This window comes from Sciurus carolinensis, chromosome 8 (assembly GCF_902686445.1).
Source record: "Sciurus carolinensis chromosome 8, mSciCar1.2, whole genome shotgun sequence".
NCBI lineage: Eukaryota > Metazoa > Chordata > Mammalia > Rodentia > Sciuridae > Sciurus > Sciurus carolinensis.
This window is the reverse complement of record NC_062220.1, coordinates 114,923,029-114,949,251: the sequence shown is the minus strand read 5'-3', so window position 1 is coordinate 114,949,251 and position 26,223 is coordinate 114,923,029. Positions and strand designations below refer to the sequence as shown.

The 26,223-nt window shown below is 44.1% G+C and overlaps 2 protein-coding genes across 3 annotated transcripts in view; one reads left to right on the top strand and one right to left on the bottom strand.

The window, feature by feature from the left end:
- The window catches only part of Dusp18 (dual specificity phosphatase 18), a 56,007-nt gene extending 32,434 nt beyond the window's left edge, over nt 1-23,573 (top strand). Inside the window, exon 5 of the transcript XR_007109732.1 lies at nt 23,555-23,573. The gene's annotated coding sequence lies outside the window, so the exon portion shown is untranslated. The remainder of the gene's footprint in view (nt 1-23,554) is intronic.
- On the bottom strand, nt 363-16,349 carry Tcn2 (transcobalamin 2). Of its 2 annotated transcripts, none has more exons than XM_047560120.1 (10): nt 16,224-16,349; nt 15,716-15,926; nt 11,953-12,145; nt 10,967-11,136; nt 10,121-10,282; nt 8,757-8,929; nt 8,444-8,630; nt 6,928-7,099; nt 4,019-4,134; nt 363-1,448 (listed from the first exon to the last, which is right to left on the bottom strand). In XM_047560120.1, the coding sequence occupies exons 2-10, from the start codon at nt 15,777-15,779 to the stop codon at nt 1,387-1,389; spliced, it is 1,299 nt and encodes a 432-aa protein (XP_047416076.1). In that variant the 5' UTR covers nt 15,780-15,926; nt 16,224-16,349; the 3' UTR covers nt 363-1,386. The 2 variants fall into 2 exon arrangements, with proteins under 2 accessions (XP_047416076.1, XP_047416075.1); XM_047560119.1 differs by having other exon boundaries at nt 15,716-15,929; nt 16,224-16,346.
- Nucleotides 23,574-26,223: the final 2,650 nt, after the last annotated feature.

Genomic DNA, 26,223 nt, shown 5'->3' with positions numbered 1-26,223 from the left:
CTTTGGCTAAAAGCTGAGAGTGAGACCATGAGGCTCCAATTTTAGCCTCCAGTTGAACTGGGGCTCTGCCATGTAATTAGAATAATCACTCAAGTCCCTAGTTTTTAAAAATCTGTTCTTTTTATTTATATGTGACAGTAGAATGTATTTTGAACATATCATATATACATGGAGTATAACTTCCTATTTTTGTGGTTGGCATGATGTGGTCATGTATTCATATATGAACATAGGAAAGTTATGTCTGATTCACTTTACTGTCTTTCCTATTCCCATCCTCCCTCCCTTCCCCCCCACTCTGCCCTGTCCAATCTGATGAACCTCCCCATCTCCCTCTGCTCCCACACCCTCTGGAATCCCTAATTTTTAATGTCTGAGTGGAGGAACCAGGAGGTTGATGAGGGACTTTTTTTTTTATTATTATTTAATTCTAGGGTATGTCTTTTGAAATGGGGTCTCACTATGTGGCCCAGGCTGGTCTCAAACTCGTGGGCTCAAGCAATCCTCCTGCGTCAGCCTTCCAAGTAGCTGGGACCACAAGCAAGCACCACTGTACTCTGCTTAGGTCATGTCTGTCTGTCTCCTAAGCCACACCCCATGCCTGACACTGTGGGAGGCCACAGCATTACTGCCTTGTCTATAACCTTGGGTGAGTCACTTTCCCTTTTCAACTACCAGTTTCCTTATCTGTAAAGCAGAGATGAAACTGGAATATTTGCAGCCTCATAGAATTGCTTAGTAAACAGTAGCCCCTCTGCCAACCTTACTACCCAATACCCAATTAAATGTCCATGTGCCCAACTCCCCCCAGGGTACCTCCCGTTCTCTGTCCTTGCCCCTGTGTTTGTGGAGCACAAGGCACCAGGACACTGCAACATGTACTCAGACAAATCAAGGCTTTAATCATTTCAAGGTGGCATTGAACAGCCCTGCTAAGGCCTTGTCAGCTCTGGGATCACCACCCTGACAGCAGAGTGGGGAGCCAGGGTCAGGGCTACAGCCCCTGGGTCCTGGAGGCCTCCCTGTGGGCCTTCAATCCCAGAGCAGTGGTACTCACAATGCCCATGGTGAAAAGATTTCCTCTACTCCTTCTGCCAAGGAGTCTGAGTGCACTATGTCCTTCAGAACATGGAGCTACATTTATGGGAGGCCTGTGGGCCAGATTTGAGCCACCCAGACTTCCCAAGGATGGTGCCTGGCTTGCTGCTTCAGGGTTGAGTCATGGCTTAGGATCCTCACAGGGGGAGTGGCTGTGGTGATACGGAGGACATTGCTCCAAGTATTCAGGAGGTAGCAGCAAGGTCAGACAAGTGCCTATTACAGGGATATCAGGAAAACAGAAGCCCAGGGAGTGAGTGAGGCTGCTGGATTGAGAGAGCCCAGGGGCTACCAGCTAACCAGCCTCAGCTCAATGGTTTCTCCATTCTGGGGTCTGTAGTCAGCAATGCCTGCAGAAAGAGATGAAGGGAGGTTAACAGGACAAGGTGTCCCATGTCTGACCTGGATCCTCCTCCTGCCCCATTTTGAAGATCCACTCAGGGTTTGCTGGTGGGAAGCTGGGAACCTTTCAGAGCCAGTAGTGAGATTGAACATGCTAAATGAGGCATTTTGCACTGGGGGAGCCCCCAAAGGGCAGGGGTACAGAACTGCATGCTGGATAACAGATACAATGTGAGAAGAACCGGAGACTCTGACAACACCTTATGGATGGGGTCATTATCTTCCTAATACCCCAGGGGTTGTCAGGAAGAGGCACTTGCTCAGTGTGGTCTAGAGGGAGAAACAGGACTAGCAATGAAATCGCCAGGATCTGCCTTTGCTCTCTAAAGAATCTAGGCTCCGGTAGGATACTAGGTTCGAATCCTGGCTCTGTCACTCATTAGCATTGTGACTTTGGGCAACTTATTTAACCTCTGTGAACACTAATGTTCTCACTAGAGAAATGGAGTGGATAATACCAACAACCAGGTTGAGGGTGGAGCTCAGTGGTAGAATACTTGCTTAGCATGCATTAGGCCCTGGGTTCATCTCCAGCACCAGAAAAAAAAAAAAAAATCAGAAATGATATCAACAACTCATGGAGGAGTTGGATGGGTCCTCAGAGAACCCAGGTGTCAGGGAGGTGCCATTACACTGGGCTTGGGACATTTCTTTTCAATGGAGAAGCTATGATCTGAATGTTTGTTTGGCCCCATAATTAATATGTTGAAACAACCCCCCAAGGTGATAGATTAGGAGATGGGTCCAGGAATGGGAACAGGTCCCAATTAAGCCTTTGACATGTTAGGAGAAGTTTGCTGAGGGATTCAGAGATAAATTCTCTCACTCATAAAAAGGGAGTGACCTCAAAAACAAATAGAAGGGTATTTCTGGTTTGTTTTGTTTTGTTTTTATTTTAGTGGTGCCAGGGATCAAACCCAGGGCCTCACCATTGCTAGGCAAGCACTCTGCCATTGAGCTATATCCTCAGCCCTAGAAGGGTCTCTCTGGAGGAAGAAGCCACAAAGAGAACAGAGCCAAAGGAGTCACAGGGAAACAGAGCTGGAGCCCTGGTTACAACACTCCTGATATCCTCACTACCTCTGTATTTCTGATCATACAAGCCAATGGATGTCAAAGTGGAAGGCTGTTTGCACTGCATTTCCTGTTATTTGCAGCCCAAAGTACTCTAACGGATAACATATTCTGTGTGGCTATTATAAAGAAAGAGTAAAATCTACATATACCAACACAGAAAGATGTCCACAGTATATTAAGAATTAAAAAAAAAAAAAAAAAAAAAAGGTTGCACTGGGCATGGCAGCTTTGGAGGCTGAGGCAGGAGGATCTCAAGTTCAAAGCCAGACTCACCAAAGTTAGCGAGACCCTAAGCAACTTGGCAAGACCCTGTCTCAAGATAAAAAATTATTTTGAAGAAGGGGAGATGGGGTTGTTGCTCAGTGTTTAAGCACTCCTGGGTTCAATCCCTGGTACAAAAAAAAAAGTGAAAAAATAAAGGTTGCAAAACAGTACAGAGTTGCACTTGTCAATATGGTAGCCATTAGCCACATGTGATAACTAAGCACTTGAAATCTTTGTACAAGAAAAAAAGAAAGAATGAAAATCATGTAAAATATGTCATTAATAATTTTACACTGAAGCCAGGCATGGTGGCACATGCCTGTCATCCCAGCAGTTTGGGAGGCTGAGGTAGGAGGATCCCAAGTTCAAGGTCAGCCTCAGCAACTAGTGAGGCACTAAGCAACTTAGCAAGAACCTGTCTCAAAATAAAAAAATAAAAAGGGCTGGGGATATGGCTCAGTAGTTAAGCACCCCTGGATTAAATCACTGGTACCAAACTAATTTTTCATTAATTGCCTCTTAGAATAATATTTTGGGTTTATCGGGTTAAATAAGAAATATTATTAATATCAGTTTTGACAACTAGAGAATTTTAAATTACACATGTAGCTGACATTTTCTATCTATTGGATCTCAGTGTTAGAGAGTATACCCCTTTTTAGTGGTATTGGGGACTGAACCCAGGACCTTATACTTGCTAGGCAAACACTATCACTAGCTACACCCCCTAGCTCTTCTTATTTTTTATTTTTAGTTTGCTACATTGCCAGCCTACCTCACTCTCTGGAGTATCTGGGATTACAGGTATGTGCTGCCACACTGAGTCATGGCTCCAGTTTTATTTTAGACAAACTTACATATTTCTAAAAGTTATAGAAAAAATACACCAAAAGTTTAAAGATGGTATTTCTAGAGAGTAAATTATAGGTGATTTAAAATTTCCTTTTTCTTTTTCTTTTTTAAAACCTATTTGTTCTCCTGGAGTTTCCATGATAACTTCCATAAAAATTCTGAGAAATCAGTTAAATAAATTAGATCCAATTTTGAGCATTGGTCATTTTATGAAGGTACAGCCCAGGAAGGTTCAGGGAAAAGATGGGATGAGTTGATGAAGCCTCTTTGCTGGGTTGGGGTGAGGTAGGGGACACATCCAGGGGTCACAGGTCACCAGACTCACCTTGCAGTAGAGGAGTGTCAGGGGCCCGGAGGAGCTGCCAAAACTCTCGGTCTCCAGCTGCTTTCCCCATCACAGTTGTCAGGTAGGGGCCTGACAGGGAGGCCTGTGTTCCATACCTATAAAAGGGAATGATGAAGAGAGAGGAGACTATTGTTCTCAAGGGGAGAATTGGAGCTCCTCCACACCAGCAAAGAAGTTTTGCCCTTGCCTTTAGGGTCAGTACTAGCTAACGCCTTCCTGGACCACCTTTCTACAGGTCCATGGGTCTTACCTCCACCCACTCCTCTCCAGACCCAATAATACTGCCTGACAAGGCTTCACCCTTTCTATGTTGACCATGATGATCATGACCTCCATGAGGGGACACTGCTTAGTTACCAACTCAGGATTCATTCCCCCTCCAGGGACTGATGTTGTGTGGGTCAGGGGTGGAAGTGGAGAAGCAGAAGCAGTCTTGGCATCACAATGAATAGGCCAAGGTGCAATGAGAGAGTGTGAGGCCAGTGGGCAAAGACATGAGACATGAGGAGAGGGACACTGGGGAGCAGAGGCAGAGACAACTGGCAGTGGCACTGGATCTCTCATTCTGGAAGTTTCCATGGCTCAGTAGTATTCCCCTCTTCTTGGGGCTGGGTTGCTCAGTCTGCTCTCTGATTCCACATACTCCACACTCCTTGTTGCTGGAGTGGTTGGAGTTAGATTTCTGACCCTGGGAATTAAGAAATGCTTTATTCACACCTTTCCCACCTTCCCTGAGCTCCTTGCCTCCTACTTTCCTGACTCTACATTTCCCTGACCCGGCTGGATGTCATTGCCAAAGAGTTCCTCTTAATATTCCATGGGTCACATCCTTCCTCCCTCCAAAAATCTTATCGATGGTTTCCATCTTAGACATGGAAGGATTATACAAAAATAAATTTTTTTTGATGGTGCTAGGGATTAAACCCAGGACCTTACACTTGCTAAGCAAGCACTCTAACACTGAGCTACATCTCCAGCCCCTTTTTAAATTAATTTATTTCTTTTGAGTCAGAGTGTCTCTAAGTTGCTTGCAATCTTTCTACCTCAGCCTTCTGAGTTGCAGGGATTACACATGTACACACCATACCCAGTAGATTATTTCAGTTTTAAGAAACAGAAGTCCACTCAGGGTAAAAGGCAAAAGGAAAACAACCATCCCTCCATATCTTCAGGGGATTGATTCTAGGATTCCCCATGGATACCAAAATCCAGGAGTGTTCAAGTCCCTTATATAAAATGGCCTTTCTGCCCAGTCCCTGAACTCAGCTATTCACATTAACGAAAGAACAGTTTTCTCAGATTTGTGTTCATGATGGCTTCTCAGAGGTTCTCGAAGCTCTGAATTTAAAAATATGAAATTCCATTTGTTTTTTATTTTGTTGACAATATTCAAACATGAAACCAGCAGGCTCTGAGTAATCTCCTCATCTGTTAAATTGGGCCTTGCCAAGGTCAGGGAGCATGTGTGTGGCCTATGACTGTGTTGGCACCCAGAAGTATTTCTCTGTGTGCTGCAGGAGACTGGCCAGGAAGTGGGCTTAAGAGTGAATGAAGTGTTGGAGCCAGAAAAAGCCTAGGAAGCTACAGCAGCCTGTATAGACTTGGGCTCAATGGTGGGCTCAAATATAAGGGAGTACTGAGATCATTGGGCCTGCCAGTGTAGCCCTGCACTTCCACAGATAGTCCTTATGTGAATGTTATTGGCTTTTACACTTTTATTTCTATTTAATTTACAACATTGTTTAGGATGCATAGCTGTCTAGATGAAGAAAGAGAAAGGACTTGATATTTGCACCTAAGTATCTTATAGAAGAAGTAACAACCATGGATTTGAGAGATTTTTATCCTTTAAGGGGGTCTTTGCATATCTCTGATCTGAGAGTTTCTGGTCCAGATGACCCCAAGGTGACAACTCTTGGTCCTCCCTGGCTTCAGGACTTTGTTCTCTGTAAACTTCAGTTGGGGACAGGAATTGGGGACTCCTCCAAAGAGGTACATCTTTCTAGGGGAGAATTTAGGGGAAGGGGTGACCTGATGGGACCATGACTTCTCATAAGAAAGAGTCATTCTCATAAAATGAATCACCTTCATCTTATTTAGGCACTGATAGGGCCTGACAGAGAGCAGTCTACCAAACCCTCTTATTCTCAGACTTGTCACATCTCAATGTGAGAAGCAAGTTGAACGGCATTGTCCAACCTCCTCAAGGTAATTAATAACAGGATTGCACCAAGATTATTTAATACTGAAAAGTCTTCTTTTTGGAAACCTAATCTGTATTGAGCCCTTCCTACATGCTGGATCCTATACCTATAAAAGCAAATGGCACAATCTATTTGTGCAGTGTGCACTACTGAGGATTGAAATCTGGGGTACTCTACCCCTGAGTTACATCCCCAGCCCTTTTCTTATTATTTATTTTGAGGCAGGGTCTCACTAAGTTGCTCAGGCTTGAACTTGAGATTCTTCTGTCTCGGCCTCTGGAGTAGTTGGGATTGTAAATGTATGCCACTGTACCCAGCTAAGTGGCACGATCTCTATGAGCCACTCACAGCCTCCTCATAATGGCCCTGTGAAGAAAGAACATCTGACTTCCTCACTGAGTTTTGGTAAATAGCTGTCTTGGGTTCCTACATGGAGAAAGGGGAGCTGGGATCCCAGTGCTGGTGGCTCTGCTTCTAAAACCTGCTCTTTTAATGACAATGTTAGCCTATAGCCCCTTATTTCCATGACAACAAGAGCCAGAAAGGAATGCAGAAGGTGGAAGCAGAAGTTGAGCCAGTACCTCTCCCAAGGGAAACCTCCTCTGTCCCCTGTCCCTTCCATGACCCTGTTTCAGGCAAGAGAGGATGAATGGAGTGAGAACTGGAAGGTGGGGGGAGTCTTACGTGAATCCTCCTAGCTCGTGGGCCTTCTTCAGGACATCTTCCAAAGAAGACCCAGCAAGAACAGAGATGGCTTGTTGATATGGTGGCAAGACACTGGAGACCTTCAGTGTGACACTGATCATCTCTGAGACATGGACGTGTGAAGGGGTCTCAAGAGTTGGAACCAACATAACTGTGCCAGGGAGAAAAAAAAGGGGAAACTGGTATGAGGCTAGGGAGCCTGGGTGTGAGTCCTTTCTTCCTGCAGCCCATCTGGACTGCATCCTTCCGCGTGTTCTTAGCTTAGTCAGTGCCATGACTACCTGCTCAACTGAAACCTGACTGCCATCCCAGCTCCCTTGTCCCTCAGCCTCCACATCCATCCACCACTCAAGATCAGACCCCTTGCTAGTTTTTCTGTTTCAAGAATCCCCCTCCTACCTATCTGCCACATTGTACCCCAGAGGGCTCTTTTTTTCTTTTCTTTTTGGTAGTAGGGATTGAATCCAGCAGTGCTTAACCAGAGAACCACATCCCCAGCCCCCTTTCTATATTTTATTTAGAGACAGGGTCTTGCTAAGTGGCTTAGAGCCTTGTTAAGTTGCTGAGGCTGGCTTTGAAATTGCAGTCCTCCTGCCTCTGCCTCCCAAGCTGTTAGGATTACAGGCATGTGCCAGAGTGCTGACTCCAGTTCTTTTTATTTTTATTTTGAGACAGGGTCTTGCTAAGTTGCTTAGGGCCTTGATAAATTGCTGAGGCTGGCCTCAAACTTGCGATTCTCCTGCCTCAGCCTCCTGAGTCACTGGGACAAGAGGCATGCACCACCATGCCAGGCTCCCAGAGGGCTCTTTCTAGAACAACATACATTTGTACACATTTTTTCCTGTTATCTGCTACCTCTGATGGTCTCATATCTCTCTCTACCACCCAACCCTCTCTTTTTCCATGGCCAAGGATTAAAGTTGAACTCACACATGCTAGGCAAGTCCTCTACAGCCAAACTACATCCACAGTCCTTACCTGCTTTTCATTCAATCTGCCTGCCACTCTTGCTCATTCTCCCAGATTCCACTCTTTTATAAGAACTTTCCCCAAGTTCCCTCAAATTCTTTACTTCTCTGTGCTTTTATTCTTGCTGCCTCCTTTATGCTCTGTCCTCCCTTTTCCCTTCTCCCTTCTCCACTGGCAAATCTCATCACTTCTTCAAGTCTCTTTCCCAGATGATGCCCTGATTCAATGCTGCCAATTAATGCTCATCTTATATCAGAGCTATCTGAAATATGTCTCTCCTCATTCATTTGTTCAAACATTTCTGCACTGGAGTCTACCCAGTATCTTCATATTTGGTATCTTTGGCCCCACACTGTGAGCATCTAGAGACTGTGACCACATTTTAACTTCTGTATCCCACGCCCATCAATGAACTTATGTTGCCTTGGCAAATTGGGACCAAGCAACCTCCCCTAACTGGGACACACAGGTGTAAATAAGTTCAGCAGATTGTAGAGAGTTGTGTTTCCACAAAAGGCTTGACTACCTCTTGGTGCCTGGCAGTCTGGAAAAATGAGATCCATATACGTCTTGTGGTTCAGGACAGGCAGCAGCTGGGAAATCATGAGAGCATTCTGGAAGGCCCCATTCTGCAGGCTGGCCAACAGGGCTGTCCTTGCTTTGAGGCATGCTAAGCCCAGCCCCAGTCTGGGCATAGGGGAGGTCATCAGCAACTGTGACAGGGTGGGGAAGAAAGGAAGGAGGTGGGTCAGCCGGCAGGGATGAGCCAGATCCTCCAATCCCCAACCAGCCTGACCTTCTATGGAGCCCCATGCCATGGCTCCAGTGCCTCTTCCCACCTGCAGAGCCAGTGGGGTGCTGTAGACATTCCCAAAGTAGCCCTCAGGGGTCTGGGCTCTCAGGATCTTCTCCTTTGCTGTTTGGATGGCCATGGTGATCCGTTGTCTCTGATCAGGGTTGAAGTTGGAGCGCTCCAGACAGGTGAAGGCCAAGCCTGCCATGGCCACTGTGTCTGAGGGGATAGGACTTATGATGAGCTTGATAGTCATGTGAAGCCAAGCAGCGCCTGGAGGTTCAGGCCCTTGTGGCAGTGGGCAGCCACAGTAGGACTTGAAGGAATCGGACAACATGATCAGAGAAGCTAGAGCCACCAACCAAGACAATTTACTCAGGATTCTATTTTATGTCTCAGGAAACCTCTCAGTACTGGGCAAATTGGTTTGGATGGTCACTGTACTCTTTCAAGGTTAGAGGTCAGGGGAAGAGACTAGAGGAAGGAGGCCCCAAAAGAATACTACTCACTCCCAAACCTGACTGCGTTTTAGAATACCCTGGGAAGTTTTAAGCCAACTGCTGCCTTGGTCCACACCCAGGTTGTCCGATTTAATTGGTATGGGGAGTTATATAGGTCCTGAGGTTTTTAAAGCCTATCAACCTACTCCAGCTGAGTTTAATGGGCCCTCTTATTTTCTGTAAGTCTCTGGGGGCAGAAAAAGTTCCCTACTGTTAGGGGCCCTGCTGCCTTCTTCTCTCTAGGTACTTACCCCCACCCCCCAACGCACACACACCTTCACTATCTAACCCCCACTGTATGCAAGGCCCAAACTCACTCATAGAATGCCTGGCCTAGATGAGACCTTGATTCACAATGATAAGAAACAGAAATGAAAGCCCAAGTTTACATAGTGAGGAAGCAGATCTAGAAACTCGGGCTCAAGCTTCCCAAGTCCTGTGATACTGAGATGACAGCTATGCTCTCAGATCTTTCTCTATGCCAGGTATGTGCTGAGTCTTTGCTTATAAGGCATCCTATGTGGAGATATTGCTAGGAGGTCATTTTACTTTATTTTTTTTAATATAGTACAGGGGATCAAAACCAGGGCCTTGTGAATGCTAAGCACACTCTTATCTACTAAGCTACACCCCCAGCTCCTAGAAGGTCATTTTATAAAAAAGGCCACCTGACTTCCCCAGGGGCTCCTATAGTGAGTATGCCATGGAGGGGTATGGATTCCAGTTCAGCTTCAAAGCTGGCTCACAGCCACTGCCCCACACACCAGTCCCCACCTCCATCTCACTCCTAAGGGATGTGATAAGGAGGGGTCTCAAAGAGAGGAAAACATGGGGCCAGGACATGAAGGTCTTCAGGTGGGGATGGGGACCAGGGAGATCCAGCCTGGTCAACAGGGTTTGGTCCACTCACCCACAGAGAGGTGACCCTGGTGGAGATGGTGGTCATGTTCCACAGCATACAAGAGCTTTCCCACTACGTTGTCATGGACCCGCTTCTGGTGGACACATAGGGCCAGGATGCTGAGGCCATACTGGTAGTAGCTGGTGTGGGGGTGGCCCTTGTGATCGTGCCCTGGGAGGGAGAAAATCAAGGGGTGAGGGAGGCATGCCAGGCCTGAGGGTTTGCCTCTCTGCCCTCTCCCAGCATGCAGCCCCACCAGCACATGGGATCCCATTGCCTGCACTTTCCAACACTCTCCTTTGAATTCATGAGATCCTTCATTCCTTTGTTGCCTCATCCCCTACTTCCTGAAGTCCTACTATGTGCCAGACAATGTGCTTAAAGATAGGAGTAAAGAGACAATTGTCTGGCACTGTGCAGATAGGGCCTCTGATCATAACACAATTCATCCTTATGAGAGCATGTTTGTAACTAAAACATGGTCTGAGGTCTATGGAGCCATATAACAGAGGTCTCTGAATAGCTGGGAGGTCGAGACAGGATTATTCAAGGAAGTGATACCAAAGGTCGGGGGAGGTAAAGGTAGAGTTGGAATGATCTAGAAGGGAAGATGGGCAGTCAGGTCAGTCTTGATGACTGAAAATCAAGACTTGCCAATAGAATGCATGTAGGAATTCAGGAAAAGCTGAATCAAGCCTAGTTACTGGGAAAGGCTTGAGTCTCCAAGTGAACAATAAGATGGGCAGAGTGAGAAAGAGGCTGCGGAGAAAACCCAAAATTCTGATTCTCACTAAGAATATCATCTTATGAGTTTTCCCAACTGCTTCCCACCCACAGAAGATAGTGTCCCCTCACCAATGGCTCTCTTCTCATCCTCCAGGAACCACTTGAGCTGTGAGACCAGTCTGTCTCCTTTGCGGCCACCGACGAATTCACAGTTAGCTCTGAGAGCGAGCAGGTAGAGGGCCAGCTGGCCCATGGAAGGCTTGGTTTGGCAGCCACTGTTGTAATCACTAGAGGTAGACCTAGGACAAAGTCAGTTAACAACACCCTTGTGAGAAAGTGCCACCTTGCTAAGCCTGGCTTTGGGGGACCCACCCACCCCTGCAACATCACAAAGTAGAAAAATCCTAACAGTTGAAAACTTAGGTGTAGTTAACTATAGATATTTTAAAAGATGAACAATTAAATACAAAAATAAATTCTGAGGGCTTCTGCATCCAAGTCACCTGTGCTTGCCCCACATTTTGGCCATATTTCACCCAAATGCTCTCCCCTTCCTTTCCTTTCCCTACCCTATGTCCATTTCTTTAGGAGTCCAAGTAGGAAGATGTTTCATGAATGCTCCTGATTCTTCACTCTTATTCAAACCCCAGAAAAGGCCTCTCCTTAATGCTCCTTGGAAAGGAAGAACAGAAAAATGCTGCTTCTGAGTTCAGTATGAAAAAGTATGGTAATGGATTAGCTATGTCTGCTTCATGCACAAGAGAGGAGTATAGAGTCAGGTGCTGCTTCTGGGCTCAGTATGAAAGAATGCAGCCATGGATTAGTAATACCTGCTTCATGCACTGGAGGTACACAGAGTCAGGTGTTGCTACTGGGCTCAATATGGTGGCATGGTCATGGATTAGTGATGTCTGCCTCAGGTACAGGAGGGTATAATAACAGTACAAGGGCATCTCTGATGTAGTCCAACCATTATACAGAAGGAGAAAGACCAAGAGAAAGCAAAACTTGCCTAAAGTCTGCCAACTATGCAGTAAAAGGCCCAAACTAGAACCCATGTCTCTTGTCTCTTGGGATGTGAAGCAAGACACAGAAAGAAGAGAGTGCAGCAATACCCCAGGAGGCACTGCTGATAGTCGAGCTTGAGGCTGTGAAGGTAGAGGTCCTCTTTGGTCCCAGCCTGCATGCTGGAGAGGCGCAGGCCCACATAGAGGCTGGGGTTCAAGTGCTCCAAGGAGAGCTGGTCCATCCAAGGCAAGAGGTGCTGGCCCAGCTTCTCCACCAGCTGGCTGTCCATCTCTGGTATTACTTAGGAAAGAAAATGGTACAAGTGAGGTCACAGAGTCATACCACTAGCAAGCTACTGCTTTGACCTTACCATGGCCATTCCCAGGGAATAAATGTCCTCACTCCCATTCTTCACCAAACACATACCCCACTTGAATGGGGAAATGCTACCATACTGAAGCAGTAGATAAAGGGGGAAAGCAGGTGTTCCCAGAGAGCAGTTGGAGCAAGAGAGAGGTGGAAGGCTGAGGGCAAAGGATGCTGTTGCCAGGCAACCCATCAGGAGCAACGGCAAGACTGTATATCAAGCCTGGGGTTTGCCCAGGCACTGCACCCCATCTTGCTTGGCCCTCACACCAGATCTGCTTTGTACAAGAGAGGAAACAAAAGTTCAAAATCATGTTGTATCTTATATGAGGCTGCAGAACCAAGGATGGGTGTGACTACAAATCCCCTGTTTTTGGTACCCTGCTGAATATGTGTTCTACCCATTGACAAAAAATGTCAACCTTAGGCAGCACATGTTACACATCCAATTTTCAAATGCCATGAACTGCCAGCTGGTTCACTGGGGCTGCCTGATGAACTTCTTCCCTGCACATCTCAAAGTAACTCTTTTCTTGCCACCTGTGTTTATGTGAAAATGGCCTGAGAGTTTGAGGCAAGTGACTAGCAAACTGTTATATTTTGTAACTTTATATCTGCATGCCAGAGAATTTATTTGAAGCTATGTAACTAAGATACTAAAATACCCTGGAAGCAGAAGCCTCAGGGAAACTTCCCAGCTCTAGTTGATGACTGCCTTCCTCCCTTAGGGAAGGGACTCAAGCTCAGAATAGGGCAGCTTAGAGTAACTTGTCTTAGAGGCACTTTGGATTTTCCATTCCATTTACTGACTCCCAGATCCTGCTAGTTCCAGATGCCCAACAGTGGCCGCCAGTGTGCCACATCCTAGGATGCTGGGAAGGCCGTTCCTAGAGGACTAAGGAAAAGAACTGCCACAGAGTGCTCCACCTGCCTCCTGGGCCTTGAACACAGCTCCATCTCTCTGAGTTCAGGTCCCACGAATTTATGCCTGTTTTTCCAAAAGTCACGGATACATGCTCCTATTAAGTGACCATTCACTAGTGTGAAACTAAATAATTCTCTGCTGTGTGGAGCCAGGTCACAGTACCCAGCTGGTTTCTCACCACATGTTCATTAAGAGAGAGGGTTTTCAGCCTGGCATGGCGGTGCACACCTGTAATCCCAGGGGCTCGGGAGACTGAGGCAGAAGGATCACAAGTTCAAAGCCAGCCTCAGCAACTTAGCCAGGCCCTAAGCAAGACCCTATCTCAAAATAAAATAAAAAGGGTTGGGGATGTGGTTAAGTGCTCCTGGGTTCAATCCCTGAGGCAGAGAGAGAGAGAGAAAGAAAAAGAGATAGTTTTCTTTTCCTGTGTGAGTGCTTGTATCTACTTCTGTAGCCTTCTCTCTCTCTCTCTCTCTCTCTCTCTCTCTCTCTCTCTCTCTCTCTCTCTCTCTCTCTCTGAGCTTCTCTGGCTCTGTCTGTCTCAGTCTCTCCCATAATCTGTTTCTCCATACTTCTCTTTTCTTCTTCCATTTCCTGAAACAGGTGAGGGAGCCCTCTGGTATTTGACCTCCAGTGTGATGAGTCAGCAGAGGTTAGAAATGATAAGATGAGAAGTGGACTGTAAAGGGAGGCTGACAACCAGTTTAACCTCCCTTAGAAGGAAGGAACTGGGCAGATTCACCCAGGCTAATAAAAGTGGGTTTGGGAAAGCTCTCTCTCCTCTGGGGACTCCTGCTCACAGGGGCATCCTGTGCTTACAACATCCCAGTCCTGCCAGCTAAGGACTGACTGGTGTTGGCATGTAGAAACACAAGAGCCCACTTTGCACTGGTCTTAGTGCAGCAAGCCTATCAATTTCACAAGCATACAGAGCTTTAAGCTAATAAAGCAGGTGCTATAGGATCCTTACACCACACCAAAAAGGAAGGCAAGGGAGCATTCTTAGCCCATTTTTTTGGGTGCAGAAATGAGGCTGGGAGTGACTTACTTGTCAGCAGCAGGCTGCAACCCAAATCCCAGGACAACATTCTCCAGACTCCAAGAGAAGGGAGATCTCGTGGAGTCATCTAATGGGCTCTTTGTGTGGCTAAGGACCAGGCTGGCCAGATGGGCAGGAGGGAAAGTTCTGGCTGGTCCAACCCAAGTCTCTCTGGGGACTGTCTGGACAAGAACCAAGGACTCAGGGATGAGAGGTCTGATTGCCCTTGTGGAACACAGGTCAGAGGCTTCTGGTGCCCAGCAAAGACCCTGGCCTGAAGTTCTAAGAACTGAGTCTGGCAAAGTTCCACTGGGGCACCTTGAGCAGATCACTTGGCATCTCTCACTTCTTCACCTGACACTGGACATGTCTGTACCTGCCTGCCATGGTTTCCTCAGAGACCTGGTATATAGATTACACAGAGGAAAAAAGATATGAATAGCCAGAGTTCCAAGATCTCCTTCCTGCTTCCCACCTAGCCCCAGTGCATGAGTGACCCTAAGTCTATGCACTGAGACTCACGGACGGTCCTGAAAGGTTTCAGAGGTATCTTAATATCCTCCAAGATGCAGCACAGCCAGAGCAGGCAGGGCCTCTGAGGGTTCACTTCCCTCTGCCTAGAATGCTTGTCCCCATTTCCTTCTTCATGGACTCCTTTGGGTTTCAGCTCCCAGTCTTTAGAGATCCTTTCCCAGACTCCCTCCCAGAATCAGTGGACCCCTGGCTCTCTACCTCCACACATGATTGGGTTTTGGGTGGGAAGTGGTACTGGGGATTGAACCCAGGGGCACTTCACCACTGAGCTATATCCCTACGGCTTCCCCCCACCCTTTTAAAACACTTTTAGTTGTAGATGGACACAATACCTTAATTTTATTTATTTTTATGTGGTACTGAGGATGGAACCCAATGCCTCAAAGTGCTAGGCAAGCACTCTACTACTGAGCCACAACCCCAGCCCCCCAGTTCTTTTTATTTTTAATTTTGAGACAGGGTCTCACTAAGTTGCTTAGGATCTTGCTAAATTGCTGAGATTGGCTTCAAACTTGCAATCCTCTTGCCTCAGCCTCCTGAGCTGCTGGGATTACAGGTGGGCTCCCAGCTTGGTTGGCTTCTTTTGTGGAACTCACTATAGCCCAGTTTGGCACTTTATTGCTTTTGTTCATCCCCTTCCCTAGAACATAAGCTCTAGGAGGGCATGGATTGGACCTGTTCTGCTCTTTGTTCTTTCCCCCAAGCCTAACATCAGGCCTGGCACAGAAAAACCTCAATAAATGTGTGTGGGATGAATAAATAAACCTGAATTAGTGGAGATCTTGTCTGGTGGGGAGTTAGACATATAATTAATTTCAACAGTGAGCCAAGGTGGAGGTCCAGTTAAGCCCAAACTGCTCTGGAAGTCCAGAGGGGCAGGTAATTTCCCCCATTTCACCCCTCAGCCTCAGTTTCCCCAGATATATAATGAGGGGGATGGACAAGGTAGTCCTCCCTCTCTGAGACCCAGGAGGAAAAAACCACAAGAAAGAGGCTGGCTACTCACCACAGATCTCAGCAAGAGCCCCCAGGGCCCCCAATAGGAAGAGGAAGGCCCCAAGGTGTCCCATGGCAGGAGAAGGTGGGCGAGCAGCAGGCGAGAAGTAGGGCAGACTCCTGGGGCTGGCCTCTCTTGGAGGCTCCTCTGACCACAGCCCAGTCACTACTCCGAGAGAGGCAGCTTCCTGTCACTGATTAATCTCTCCACGCCCACTGTGCTGCTAAGTCAGCAGAGAGAAAGGAGAAAAGGTTTGTTATTGAGGGGGAAGGAAAGGCCAAAGAACAGAGGAAGGAAGGGCAGAGCAGCTTTCCTTGAGTTAAGGGACAAAAGGAGAGGAAGGGCCAGTAGAGACCCTGTGGGACAACTTGAAGCCAGTCACATTCTGTCCCTGCTACTTAAAGAGCCAGGGACCAGCACAGTGTCTGACATCTGATCTGTCCAAATTCATCCCACTGTGCCTTCTGCTGTCCCCCAAGCTGTTCCAGCAGTGAACTTTCAGGACCGGGGTGCCTACCTGGTGCTCCTCACAGAAGGAAACCCTCAGAGCACCCAGCCTAGCTGGGAACAAGGAGTACAACAGGGAGCTATGGTAGTCACATGAGCAAGAGCTCTGGAGTCAGCTGCTCTCTGCCGGCCAGCCTGCCCAGAGGGCGGGGGCAGTCGCTGGATCCAGATCAGATGGGCCGTTTTTTTAACTAACCCAACAGACCTGGGGTTTCCTGGAGAAGACAAAACAAAACAAGTTAAATAATGAGATTGAATCATTTAAGTTACAAAACCATGGAAGCAGGGTTGCTTGCCAGGACTAGGAAGTAACTTTTAAAAATCTCTGCAGCAAGAAGGAACTAAGGATTCCTCATGTGCTCAACCCCACTGGAGATTTAATGTATATGAGTCAATTAGTGATGGTTGTGTGACATACCCAGGTCACTTCTCTGAGTTTCAAATAATTCCCCATGTGTAAGAGGAGAGGGTTGAACAAGATCATTCTAACAGCTCCCTTTTAACTCAACATGTGAGAATGTTATGATCATAAAACACCTCTAATCATCTTCAAATGAGATTTTTATTGCAATTATTTAAAGGCAAATTGCCAAGGTTCTTGCAAGATAATCTACTTTGTGCCTTTTTATCACAAGTCAAACTTTCAATATAGATAAATATGGAGATGTGGATCTATTTTAAAAAGTACTTGTAAATTGGTGTGTGTGTGTGTGTGTGTGTGTGTGTGTCTGTGCACACGCACACGCATGCACGCACAATGAGACAGGGTCTCACTGTGTTACCCAGGCTAGGATGCAATAGCTATTCATAAGTGTAATCCCCTTGATACTTAGTAAAGACACATAGCACACTGCAGCCCTTGGCTCAAGAGATCCTCCTGCCTCAGTCTCCATATTAGGTGGAACTACAGACACTCATCACTATACCTGATGTTGTAAATTTCAAATAAGATAGATTGTCTAGCCAGCACAGTGGTGCACACCTATAATCCCAGCTATTCAGGAAGCTGAGGTGGGAGAATCACAAGTTTAAGGTCAACCTGGGCAACTTGGTGAGACCCTATAAAGTGCTTGCCTAGCATGTGCAAGGCCCTGGGTTCAATCCCCAATACCATAAAAAAAAAAAAAAAAAGAAAAAAGAAATAGAGACACTAAGTGGTGGTGGAACTGGGCTGTTTTAGGTCACATGTTCAGGAAAATGAAAAAGAAAAATGATTAAATTGTTTGGTTCATAATTTCTATTTGAGGGACTATAGCTCAGAAAGTAAAAATTAGCTTAGAGCTAATTTTTTTGCATGGTGGCTCACACCTATAGTTCTAGGTCCTTGGGAGGTTGAAACATGAGGATCACTTGTGTCTAAGAGTTTCAGGCCAGCCTGGGCAACAAAGCAAGACCCTATCTCAAAAAAAAAAAAAAAGAAAAAAGAGGGGCAGGGAGAGAGACAGAGAAAGTGAGGGAGGGAGAGAGAGAGAGAAGGGAAAAATATTAGCTTGGAGTGAGAAAGAAAAAGTCTGCCTACCCATGCATTAGGCTGGTATAAGAGGCATGAATAAAGCTAGGTGCAATATTAACAGGAAACATTATTTCTACCAAGGATATGCATGCTTCAGCTATAAAATGTCCTAATAACCATGTTATTTAAGTGACTACTTCTTTTTTTACTGAGATTTCAGTTTTTCCTTCTAAATTCACAAAGTATCAGAAATTGGCCATTTGAAAGTATTTTAGTTTGAATGAAACTTCCCACTCTTGCCTATGGGAGCTAAGTCACTGTAACACACTTCAACACAGAGAAGAAACCTCAGAGAAGGAATTTATAGACTCCACATTCCACTCCTATCTTTTTTTTTGCATGCAAATCTTCATAGAAGCTTTATTCATAATGATAAAAACTAGAACAACTTGAATATCTTCTCACAAGTTACTGGTAAAGCAAACTGTAGTACATCAGTACCATGGACTAGCACTGAGCAATAAAGAAGGAATGGATTATTGATACATGGAACACACTGGATAAATCTCCAGAGAACTTTGCTGAGTAGAAAAATGCCAAAACTAAAAAGTGACCTACCATGTGATTCCATTTACATAACATTCTTGAAATGATAAAATCATAGTAGTGGAGAATGATGAGTGGTTTCAGGGGTTCTGGAGAAGGCAGAGGTCACACCTATCTTAACTTTGTAATTTCCAGTAAAACAGGACTCTGGAGTCAGTTTGCTGTCCAGGTCTGAAACTGACCCTTTACACACAGCACTGGTTGCTTTGAGCCTATCAAAAACTGCCTGGTTGACATTGCACCTAATTCCGCCTCCCCTCAAGTCCTTTAATAACTTTTGCCTTTGGGTCCGTAGTTCCTCTGCTGGGTGGTCTCCCTCATAGTGATGGGTCAACACATAGGACTTGGTTTTTCCTGCTGGTCTTAGCTGATTGGGACAGGACATAACCTAAGAAATAATTACAAAGAGAAAATACAGTTGTAGGCATAAAAATGTAATGAGAAGAATGGAAATGTCAGGTACAAAATTGTATTCTTGAGTATAGTATACTGCTAAAGTAATGAAAAATGTACGTTTACTAAAATCTCTTATTTTAGAGGCCATTTGTAATGAAGACATACCAGAGAGGACAATTAACTATTCTAAGGTGACTAATCAGTGACCAAGTCACCTTCATCTGCTTCATGCTGCTCTTCTGAGGAGTCTTCCATTTCTCTATTTTGTGGGTTTTTTTTAAATTTTGTGGATATTAATAAACTTTTTCTCAAAGTTATATGGAAAGGCAAAAGACCTGGAATAATGAATGAAATAATGAAGAAGAAAAAGCTGGACCTACAGTAGCTGATTTTAAGATGTTACAGTAATCAAAATGGTGTTGTATTGGTGAAAGAGTAGACAGATTGATCAATGCAACAGACTTGGAGAAAATATTTGCAAAACATGTATCTGATAAAGCACTATTAACCAAAGTATAGGAAGAGCTCATCAAACACACCTACACAAAAATGAACAACCCAATTTTAAAAGTGGCAAAGAACCTGAACAGACACCCCACCAAAGATGATGCACAGATGGCAAATAGCATGTGAAAATATACCTGACATCTTATGTCATTAAGGACTTGCAAATTAAAACAGCGAGATATCACTAAATACCAATTAGATTGGCTACAATGTAAAATATTGACAATACCAAATGCTGATGAGGATGGGGAGCAACCAGAACCCTTATTCCTTACTGATGAGAATGTAAAATGGTACAGGCAGCATCAGTTTCCTACAAGGAAAACACAGTCTAGCTATCTGATCCAGTAGTCAACCTCCTAACTATTTATGCAACTGATTTGAATACTTATGCCCTCACAAAAGTCTGCATGTGAAAGTTTTGATAACTTTATTCATAACTGTCAAAATATGAAAGCAACCAAAGTGCCCTTAGGAAAATGGAATGTAGGTGAATGGATAAAAAAGTTGTAGTACATCTATACAATTAAGTCTTATTTATTTATTTATTTTGGTACCAGAGATTGAACCCAGGAGTGCTTAACCACTGAGCCACATCCCTAGGCCTTTTTATTTTTTATTTTGAGACAGGGTCTCACTAAATTGTTCAGGGCCTTGCTAAGGTTGCCAAGGTCAGTCTCCTGAGCTGCTGGGATTACTGCAACCAGCACAATTAAGTATTATTTAAATGAAAATGTGATAAAAAGAAATGAGTTATTAAGTCAGAAAAAGACATGGATAAAACTTAAATGCATATTGCTAAGTGAAAGAAGCAAGACTGAAAAGCCTACATACTGTATGATTCTAATCATACAACATTCTGTAAAAGACAAAGCTACAGAGATCAGTGATTGGCAGAGGAGGAAAGAAGTTTGAATAGGTGAATTGAGCTCAAGGAATTTTTTTTTTAGCATGGTAAAACTATTCTGTGTGATAGTATCAGATGGATATATAATGCTATGCATTTTTCAACACCTATAGAACTTTACAGTACATAGAGTAAACCTCCAGTGGTTAGCCTCTTAGCTATTTATGCAAGTGCATGGAAATTAAAAAAAATTTTTTTTTAATCACTTAGAAGTTCAGGAGCTCTTAAAATGGAATGCAGACTGTGACAATCTAACTGTATTACAAAAGTAGAAAAAACTCACTGAAGGGGGTCAGGGGAAAGGGACTGACCTAACTGTGAATATGAGTAGGGTCTGTAAAAATAAAAGAAAAAGGCACTAGGCATTGTACTCTAGTTGATAAAGTTATATTCCATGAAAATATGGGTAATAAATCTAATACTACAGACCTACATATTGGGATTAAGCAATTAAATAAATGATGGCAGAGAGTGGAAGGCAGGATTCTCACTTTTGGAGTGGAAGTTTATAAACAAGGGGAGGAGGCTAGAATGATTTATGTGGTAACAGATTAAAGTTGGAGACATCAGTATGAACTTGTGTTTAGCTTAATTGTAGATACAGATGGTTACATACAGAAATATTTATGGATATGTATGGTACAACAGAATAGAATACACACAGCTCTGTCAGCTGAGTCTAGAAGGAATGACTAATCCTGTAGGGATAAGAACACCCAGCATTTGGATCTTGGTTTATATTATTATGTATCATTCCCTATTAGAAAAAAATCAAGCCCCTTTTTAAAAATGGCTAATACTAGGACTGGGTAAAGAAATATAAAAGATGAGGACAGAGTATCCCCATAAATTATTTAGAATTATACATGGGAACTATATCTCCTCCATTTCAGTCATTTCTCTTCATATTTGATTATTCATTTATAAATGGACTCACTTTATTTTTTGGTTTCTTTTTTTTTTTTTTTTTTTTTTTTTTTGTGGTGCTGGGGATCGAACCCAGGGCCTTGTGCTTGCAAGGCAAGCACTCTACTGACTGAGCCATATCCCCAGCCCCTCACTTTTTATTTTTTGTTTGGGTTATATTTCAATGCTACTTCTTTATTTTCTTGCTCAAATTTTTCTACTTTTGGCCATGGAGGGCTTGTTTTGTTGATTTCTCTATTCCTTCAACATACTTCATCAGTGTTTTGGGGGTTGTGGGGGTACCTCCTTACTTCTGCACCAAAAAAAAAAAAATGCTTTAGGATCAGAGTCTAGAAGTAAACTCATACACATATAGTCAATTTTCTTGGTTTTTTTTTTTCCCCTATGCTGAGATTGAACCAGGCAGATACTCTACCACTGAGCTACATCCCTAGTCCTACCTGTGGTCAATTTTCAACAAAGGTGCCAATGTAATTCAATAGAGGGAAAGACATGGGTCCTCACTTCTGATGCTAATTACAAGTTTGGGGTTTCTGTTTGTTCCACTGCTATATACATCTGCCTTAAGCCTGTATCCCCACTGTCTTGATTATTATAGCTTTGTAATAAATACTGAAGTTAGATTGTGTCTTCCAACTTTGTTTCTCTTTCAGGGATGCTTTGCATATTCTGATCCTGTCAATTTCTGTAGATTTTAGGGTGGACTATTAAAGCATACCAAAAACCCCTGCTGTGATTGTGGTTGGGATTTTGATTTTAGTTGAGTTGGATTGCTGTCTTCAATCTATAGATTGCCTGGTATCTATGACCACATGTGGCCATTGAGCATTTGAAATGTCACCAATTTCAACTGCAATGTGTTATAAATCTACAATATTTACTGAACTTAGAATGAAACAAATGAGTGGAAAAAGTTCATTATTAAGTTTTTATGGTTTACATGTTGAAACAATATTTTATGCAGAGTGAATAAATAAAATATATGATTAAAGTTTAAAAGTGTAGGCAATCTTATGGATTGTTCCCTAGCTTCACAGTTGGAGAATTTTTGCTCTCCCCAATTTCCACCAAAAATAGAGTGGATAAATTATAGTATATTCTGTATAGCGATGAGAGTAAATAAATGTTCACACAACAGCATGGGTGAATTTCATAAAGATGTTTTGAGTGAAAGAAGCTAGACACAAGGAAAACATTGTGTGGGGGATATGAAGTGTCCCTGGAAGTGCTCCTGTGAAAAACCCTAGCCTTCTAGAGGAAGAATCTAAGATGCAGGTAGGAAATGCTTACTTTCATTCTCCCTAGAGCCATTTCACTTTTCATGCACCCTGAGATTTAGTCTGTAGGCATTTGTATAGTTAAATGGTCTTTTCTCCCTAAGAACCAAATGGTTACAATCCAGAACAGACTCTGGGTTAAGTTTCCAAAGTTCCAGGAAGACTGAGCCATCTCTTTCTAGGTATTGACCTACCTAGAGGGATGAAGCTGAGACTTTGGAAGGATTCCAGCCAAGGGTACAGTGTTTAGCCTGGCACTTGGAGTGATGTACAGTCAGCACTCCATATCCAAGGGTTCTACAAGCTCAGATTCAACCAGCCATGGATTAAAAATATTTGGGGAAAAAATTCCATTTGTACTGTACATAGACTATTTTTCCTCATCATTATTCCCCCAAACGAGGCAGTTTAGCAATTCTTTGCATAGCATTTTGCATTGTATTGTATTAGAAATAATTCAAAGTATACTGGAGGTTCTATGCAAATACATAATATGCAAATATATATGCTCATTCTCAGATTTTGGTATCCTCAGGTGGTCCTGGAACCAATCCCCCCACCACCCTCCACCTCATCCTGTGCAATTACAGCAGTTACTGGGGGACAATTTTATTTACATTCCAATGGGTTAGGTAAGAATTCGGATTTTTTCCATTCTTTCTCCAAGGAGCAGAAGTTTTTCTCCCTCTTTTCCAGAGGGAAGGAAAAGACAGCTGCCTCTCTCCTTTATATGTAACTAGAGAAAATATGTTGTTCTGAAGCAGGCCAGAGACTCCCACCCAAAAGACCCTTGCCATAACTAAGCTTCTCCTCTTGTCAGATCAGCAGGGTGTCTGCAGAGGTTATTGTGGTTGGTAGTTTCCTCTTTCTTGTAAGTGCCAGGTTTGTACACAAAAGGTGTGAGTTAGTCTGAAAGCTTGTTGTACAAAAAGATTATTTCTGTTTTCTTGGTTTAAAAAAAAGAAAGAAAGAAAAAGAAAACTGTGAAACCTATGTCTGGTCCAGAGGATGGAACAGAAAGCACTTGTCATGTGAACCTCCAAACCCCCCTCTCCTGCCCCACTGGGTATAAAATTCAAAGCATTGCCAAAATCTTTGTTCAGAGGAAGAATTCTTAGGTGAGAGCCACCTCTGAACCCTGCAGTCAATATACCTGCTTCTTAAGATTCCTTGGGTGTCTAGCCTCTTCTGTCCTGCTTCATTTGGTGACCCCAAAGGGACAGTGGAGGCGAAAACAGTTTTTCTGTCTCTCTTGTCTCCGGGTCTAGCTTCCCCAGGGCATTGGGACGTCAGAGGACAGCACTTCTCCTTGGTGCACCTGTAGGTGAGGTGACTCATCTGGTACCCCAGAGCTGCTGCCTCACAGCATAACAGAACCCACCAGGAATAGGGAATTTGGAGCACTGCCCTACTAAACAGGTAGGATCTAGGTCCATTAGTGGTAGCCCAACCTTCTTCGGGAAGGCACTGGCTATGGATCTGAAAACCTTTCCTACAGTGATGTGGATGCTGGCCTCTGATGTGGATACACATTGCTCCAATATATAGGTGACCCGTTGCTGGCTGGAGCAACCTGAAAAGACTGCATGAAGGAGACACAACTTCTTCTCACTCTCCTATGTGAGAATGGCTACAAAGTCTCACAAGAAGAAAGCCCAAATCTGTCAAGAAAAAGTCAAGTACTTCAGTTTCTATCTAACTCAGAGACAATGGCAGTGGGGCCCCAAGGGGAAACAGGGAGTCTGCTCAATTCCAGCCCCTTCTAGCTGCTGCCAGATTTGAGAGTTCCTGAGTGCTGCTGATTTCTGCTGTATATGGATCCCTAACTTTTCAATCATGACCAAACTCTTCTAAGAGGCCACAAAGGGGGAAAATCAGGATCCCCTAACATGGGGGTCAACACAAAGGACTTCGAGGATATTAAACAAGCACTCGTCAGTGTACCTGGACTAGGACTCCCTGACCTCACAGAGCCTTTCCTTCTGTATGTCCAGGAATGGTTTGAAATAGTTGTTGGAGTCCTAACTCAAATGTTGAAGACATGGCACTGTCCAGTGGTCTATCTGTCTAAATTGCCGGACTCTATGATTCAATGCTGGCCACCTTGTTTATGGACCCTTGCAGTCATGGCCCTTTCTGGTGTTAGAGGTTAACAAACTATGGAACAGAACTAACACTCTGTACTGGCACTGTTGGAATATAAAGGACAATATTGGCTGACTAATGTGAGGATAGTCAGATACCAGGGCATGTTATGTGAAAATCCACATAGCCATGTTAAAGTTGTCTGGACCCCTCAACCCAGCAACTCTGCTGCCCATCAGGACTGAACAACCTAATCACAACTGCATTAGGTCATAAAGTGTTCTCCAGTAGGTCAGACCTGACAGACCAGCCCCTCAAGGACCTTAATATGGAGTACTTCACAGATGAAAGCAGTTTCATCGACGACAGAATGCATCTTGCTGGATACACAGTGGTCACTCTGGACTCCACCATTGAGGCAAAGCCTCTGCTTCAGGGAACTTTGGCACAAATGGTAGAACTTATTGCTCTGACTTGAGTCCTCCATTGACAACAGAAATCAGTGTCAATATTTACACAGAATCAAAATATGTCTTCACTACTCTTCATGTTCTTGAGAACTTAAATGAGAAAAAGGTATTGATTAACTCAAGAGAAAAGGCATAAAATATGGACAGGAAATTTTTAATCTTCTGGATGCAGTGTGGGCACCCAGAAAGGTACAGTCATATGTTGCTGGGGTCACCAAAGGGGAATCACCATGGTTGCTCAAGGCAACCAAAGAGCAGACAGGAAAGCAAGGAAGTGCCTGCAAGAAACAGACAGGAAATCCAGTTCCAGGTTTAAATGCTGTCCTACTGCTTGACCCTCTAACAGAATGGGAGTCAAAATATTCCCAAAATGAAAGTAATTGGTTTAAGACTAAAAAAGGAAGGTATCTGAAGATGGAAATTTTTTGATGACTGCATAACCATCCCTGAGACTCTAGCCCCTGCCTTCATCTGACAATTCCACACACTGGCTGAATGACACTTGAGACAGTTGAGTCAGCATTTCTATGTCCCCTGGCTCACAAGCATCTCCCAGGTGATCTATAAATAAAGTGAGATGTGTGCCTGCAACAATACTTGCCAGGAGACAAGGCTTCCACCAGGAATCCAAACTAGGAAGAACACCTTTTGAGGATGTAGAAGTAGACTTTACTGAACTAGCACACTCACAGGGTTATAAATATCTTTTGGTTTTTTTGGTACTCTTATTCTGGCTAGATAAAAGTCTTTCCAACCTGTACTGAGAAGGCTAAAGAGGAAGCTCCTCCAGGAAATAATTCCCAGATTTGGTATCCCAATAACCATTAGCTCAAACAAAGGGCCAGCTTTTGTGGCAGAGGTGATACAATTATTAGCCAAGAGATTAAATATCAGATGAAAGTTACATTCTGCCTATAGGCCACAGATTCTGTAAACTAAAAGCATAAATGGGATTTTACAGGCTCAGTTAGGTAAACTATGTCGGGAAGTTCAACTGCATTGGGATGAAATCCTCCCTATTGCACTGTTAAGGATTAGTTCAGCTGCTACTAAGAGTACTAGATTCTCTCCCTATGAGCTAGTTTTTGGAGATCTCCCCCACTTATCAGGGGATTACAGGGATATTTAAGAGAAATAGGAGAATTAACATTGAGGCAACAGCTTTAGGCTTTACAGACTCTCAACCAACAGGTCAGAAAAATTGCCAGTAAATTTGACCATAGATGTACACTCCTTCAAGCCTGGAGATTCAGTCTGGGTCAAAGAATGAAATATTCAGCCCCTGAAATCTCTTTTGGAAGCGTCCTTTCACTGTTATTTTATCCAACCCAACTGCAGTAAAGGTTACAGATTTATTACACCAGGTCCCTAGATTTATTACA

Coding starts and splice junctions, on each gene's coding strand:
- Tcn2 (XM_047560120.1), bottom strand. CDS start 15,779: ATGGGACACCTTGGGGCCTTCCTCTTCCTATTGGGGGCCCTGGGGGCT. Junction 12,146..15,715: donor GGCTCTTGCTGAGATCTGTG/GTGAGTAGCCAG, acceptor TTCTTTCCTAAG/TAATACCAGAGATGGACAGC. Junction 4,135..6,927: donor CACGAGCTAGGAGGATTCAC/GTAAGACTCCCC, acceptor TCCCTTTTATAG/GTATGGAACACAGGCCTCCC.